This window comes from Neomonachus schauinslandi, chromosome 9, assembly GCF_002201575.2.
Source record: "Neomonachus schauinslandi chromosome 9, ASM220157v2, whole genome shotgun sequence".
In the NCBI taxonomy this organism is placed as follows: domain Eukaryota; kingdom Metazoa; phylum Chordata; class Mammalia; order Carnivora; family Phocidae; genus Neomonachus; species Neomonachus schauinslandi.
In genome coordinates, this window is record NC_058411.1 from 140,074,180 (window position 1) to 140,075,256 (window position 1,077).

At 77.5% G+C, this 1,077-nt stretch overlaps 1 protein-coding gene across 1 annotated transcript in view; it reads right to left on the reverse strand.

The window, feature by feature from the left end:
• HDGFL3 (HDGF like 3) overlaps window positions 1-138 on the reverse strand; it is a 78,940-nt gene extending 78,802 nt beyond the window's left edge. The window contains exon 1 of the mRNA XM_021680589.2: window positions 55-138. Within this exon, the coding sequence (XP_021536264.1) occupies window positions 55-138 (84 nt within the window). The remainder of the gene's footprint in view (window positions 1-54) is intronic.
• Between the last annotated feature and the right edge of the window lie 939 nt (window positions 139-1,077).

Genomic DNA, 1,077 nt, shown 5'->3' on the forward strand with positions numbered 1-1,077 from the left:
GAAGGGGAAAATGGTGGGCGGGAGGGCGGGCGGGCCCGCGGCCGCCGTACTCACCCGGGCCGGCCAGTGCGGGTAGCCCTTCATCTTGGCGAAGACCAGGTCGCCCGCCTTGTACTCGCGGGGCCGCGGACGCGCCATCCCGGCCGCTTCCTCCCCCGCTCGTCCTTGGTCGCCGCGAAGATGCCGGGAGGCCGCCCCCCCGTGGGCCGACGGACTGCGCCGCGCTCCCCGCGGGCCTCGAGCGGGCGGGCGAGCGGCCGCTCCGACGAGGGGAAGCGGCGAGGCGGCGGCTGAGGCGAGGGGTGGGCGGGGGGCGCAGCAGGCCCGGCAAATCACGGCCCGGCAGCGGGGGAGGGGAGCCCCCGGCCGCTCGGCTCTCGCCCGCGCCGAGGTCCCCGCCGCCGCCGCGCGCTGCTCACAGGCGCCGCGTCGCCTGCCTCATGCCGCCGCCGGCCTCCCTCCCGGGCTCCCGGGCGCGGCGCGAGCGCCGGGCCTCGCGCCTCCTCCGAATTCCTCCTCGGGCAGCGACCGCAAACACGATCTTATTATTGTTCTCGCGCGCGCTCAGCATCCCCCCCGCCCCGCTTCCCGCTCCCCTCCCCTCCCGCGCCGGCCGGTTAATTCCTAGGTACACGGCCGGCTTTCGCCCAGAAACCGAGCGCGCCAGCCCGGCTGCTCGGCGGGCGGGCGGGCGGGCGGTGGGCGCGTCCTCCCCCAGCACCGAAGCCCGCGCGGGGCGGGCGGGAGCGCCTACTCCGGAGGACGCCCGCCGCCCGCTCTCTTTTGTTCTGGGCCCGGAGCTGCCTGCCGCAGCCCAGCCAATCACCACCTGGCCGCCCCCCTCCCCGCCGGCCCGCGCCACTCTAGGGGGGCGCTCCCCTCCCCCTGCGCCCCCCAGTCCCACGCCCGCCCCTAGCCCGGCCGCCCCCCGCGGGCCCCTGCTGCGGGTGCTCTCCGGTGAGTGGGGCACAAAGGCGCTGCAGGCCTGGGGGACGGCTGCGCGAGGGGACCCGCTGCCCTGACCCATCAGGCTGCCTGCAAAGAGCCCCGCTCTGGAGTCAGCGACCTTGTTGGGTC